General features: G+C 38.5%; 1 protein-coding gene across 1 annotated transcript; it reads right to left on the minus strand.

The window, feature by feature from the left end:
* Positions 1-1,029: 1,029 nt before the first annotated feature.
* PWWP3B (PWWP domain containing 3B) lies at positions 1,030-3,232 on the minus strand. The gene has a single exon (XM_052663661.1). The coding sequence runs from the start codon at positions 3,134-3,136 to the stop codon at positions 1,052-1,054; it is 2,085 nt and encodes a 694-aa protein (XP_052519621.1). The 5' UTR covers positions 3,137-3,232; the 3' UTR covers positions 1,030-1,051.
* Between the last annotated feature and the right edge of the window lie 228 nt (positions 3,233-3,460).

Consider the following 3,460-nt stretch of genomic DNA (forward strand, 5'->3'; position numbering starts at 1 on the left):
GTTGGAATTTCTATTATTGAAAGCAACTGGAACTACTGTACAAACAAGCCAGATGATAAAAAAAATGCTTGGTTTGAAGCAAGCAAGTCTGTATTTGGAAATACAAGATTCAGAACAAAGTGCCTGCATTTTCTACAGTTTATATCAAACGAGGTGGGCTCTTAAGCAGTCAGTCTGGACTCATACATCTAGAGTAGCCAGACCATGAATACAATGATTCTACTGCCTTCTATATGTGGTCGGAAGGCTATATTAAGATACAGCCAATGTTAGTTATGAAGGCAAGCGAAAGCCTGTCTGTTTTAAGAAACTGTTCTGGCTATTGAACAATAGACACTCCCACACATGGAACTTCATGGAACTGTAGAATGAATAATCCTGTTCAAGGCTGCCGAAATTCTTTCCTGCATGCTGTGATGTTATTCACACACACACCGACTGCATGCAGATAATCCGTTTACTTTATTTTTGAAGTCCAGATTGTTTTCTTGCAAAAGCAATTGCACTCAGTTGTAATATATAGCAAAGCATCTCTATCTTTGGTTCTGTATCTCAGAGATATTTTTCCAAAAATAAATAAGCTTGGCAGGAAAAATAATTCAGCTATCTTAAGAGAAAGTCTAATATTGTATAAAAATTAAGCAAAAATATATGATTGATGCTTTTTTCCAATTATCTTGCTTAATATGTCATGCCGGTGCAACTTGAATTTTAAAACGATTGCGCACACTGTATTTAACTATACAGCATAGACACAAAAATGTCAAAAAACAAAATAGTACTCTCCTTTATTAATCATATTGGAATTATGCTTTCTAAAAATGCACAGGAAAGTAGAACTGCTGAAATATGTTAATAATTTGATGTTGAAGAATTGAAAAAAAGGAAATGAAGATGCAGAACAGGTCATAGATCCTTAGATATTGCAAAAAGAAGTGAACATATCACCCAAAGTCTCCCATTTCTGGAAAAAATATGTTAGAATAATTCAGAGATTTTTCTTTTAAGCTAGAATCTATGGAAGCTCCCTGTTACTGGACCCTCAGAAGATTTAATGATCTTCCTTTGTTAATGGTTTCCGCCTCTTTTCAAACAAGATTTTTGAATCAAATAATTCTCTTTCCCTGTATCCTAGAGATGGCCCCTTCAGATACTTTGCTTCTGCTGCCTGGTAATCTAATCCATCAACAGCAGAAATTGAACAGATGATTGCTTCTGGCAGAAGAACTTCCAGGATAAATTTAATTTTATCATCTCTTATCCGAGTCAGCATTTTTTCATCTATTTGTTTGTAGACTTCTTGCAAATATTTCACCACCTCATCCAACTGATCTTCATCTTCAAAGTATGTTTCAATACAGGGTGTGAATCTATGTGCATTCAAGAATGATTTCAGCCACCTGGACCCTTTCGTGCCATTTAAAATGGCTAAGAGATGGCTCTCTGTTCCCTTTGCATTCACGATGAAGTCCACTAGGTTCTTGTTGGCTCGGTCCCGAGCAGACTTCATTCGGTCTGGAAGAATTTTCTGGAAGGACATTTTCTTGGTCTGGGAAATCACAGACATTGATCTCCCAGTATTTTCATTTTGCAGCTTTGGAAATAAATTCCTGAAGGTATCCTGTTTGATTATTTTCCTAACTGGATAACTAATGTCAGCAGCGTAATACTCAAAAAATGAGCCGGCAAAAGAACCACAACCTAATCTAACTCTGTAGTCACAAATAAGCGAGATGCACCAGTCAATACTTTCACTGTATTCCTCCCTGGCTTTCTCCACTAGTGCCTGCTTCTCTTTACAGTCAAATTTCTTTAACCTTCTAAAAGGCACTCTAACGCCTCTCTTTTCAGGATTCATATTTGCCTCAACAAAAATCACACTTGCTTTTCTCTCTTTTCGCCTGATGCTTTTTATCACTGATGGCCAAAATGGATATTTTTGATACTTAAACCAGACAATCATCCCTGTTTCAAATGAACGTTGCTCATAATGAAAAACGAAACGGGGAAGTTCTTCATCTTCTTCATCGTCATCTAATATGGATGCAGCAATCGAACTTGCACGCGCTGACTTGTCAGAAGCTTGAAATTCTTCCTCAAATTCTTCAAAATCCAGTCTCTGAAGATTTCTTTCATTACTCCCGAGGAGTGAATAATCCCCGGAATGGCTAGAGGCACTAAATGAAACCTGATGTTCCCGTGAAGAAGGCTGAGGGGATGCCTCAGCACCCATCTCTGATTCCACAGTAGGTTGATTCTGGCTGGCAACTGAGCATGGATCAGAGGGACCCTCTCCAGGATCATCAATATTCTCTGAGAGGGCAGAGCATTCAGAGGAAGTGGCTGGGGCCTCTGGGTAGATGTCTTCTGGATCCTCTTTTAAAGCTTTGGGCACAATGAAGACATCTGATGGTAAAGTTGAACTGAATTTTTCTTCTTTAACATATACATCTTCCTCTTTAATTGTGGAAAGCAAAGGCAAAATTGAGAGGTCAATCTTTTTCTTGCTCTCTTTTTCATCCTCATCTTCTGAAAGTGAAGGGAAAGTCTGGCACCAGCTGAGGTTTTGTGATGATTTTGTTTCCATTTCATTTGGAATACTATCAATCATTGCATGCACCTGTGATTTATCATCATACAGGGAATCATCACTCTCTGATGATACTAACAGGGTTGTTGAATTTTCATTTTCCTCCAGACACTTTGGTAAGTCTCCTTCTCCTTCATGCTTCCGATACTTTTTACGAGGGGGTGAATCAGATGGCTTTTGTGGTATGTTTTGAGACAGTATAGTGGTCTCTTCCTCATCTGAACTGCTTACTTGAATAAAATTTGTTCTTGCATTCAGAATATCTAGTGCCATTTTTAGTGACCTGGCATAGGCTGTTTCCTCTCCAGGTGGGTCACTGACCTCTGACTGTGTGGCTAGTGAGGAGGCAAGAGCTTCAACTTGAGATTTAGTTAGGATCTTTGTTTCTGTGCTTTCCATTTGAATTTTTTCATCCAGTGAGAGTATTTGAACTTCCAGGGAAAATACCTTTTTTCTCTTACTATTTGATGAAGCCTCAGATCTGGACAAAACTTTTGCTGGCCACAACTGGTCTTGCCAATTGCATAAGACATACTCAGCATCCATTATGATTAAGATTTATGTGCCAAGAGGTTAATATCAGAGATTTACGTGTCTGGCTATTCTCGTCACTGTGAAGGAAGTCCCTACCACAAACAATACTTTGACCAATGCCCCTTTTAGAACTACCAAGAGTTACAAAGTGTTTATAGCTTGTGTGGCCTGTTCTCCTCCAGCTGAACTTCCCAAGGATGCTTGAACACGTTGTTTGAATGGACAATATGGAAGATACTGAAATAGCAAAAAGGGAAAGAGTATCAGCAAATGAAATTATTTTGCCAAAGTAGGTGAGCACTTGCAAATAGAGAAGAGACAGATGAAAGGACAATG

Source organism: Budorcas taxicolor, chromosome X (assembly GCF_023091745.1).
Source record: "Budorcas taxicolor isolate Tak-1 chromosome X, Takin1.1, whole genome shotgun sequence".
NCBI lineage: Eukaryota > Metazoa > Chordata > Mammalia > Artiodactyla > Bovidae > Budorcas > Budorcas taxicolor.

Excerpts from the sequence above, each read along its gene's own strand:
- PWWP3B (XM_052663661.1), bottom strand. The coding sequence starts at position 3,136 with ATGGATGCTGAGTATGTCTTATGCAATTGGCAAGACCAGTTGTGGCCA.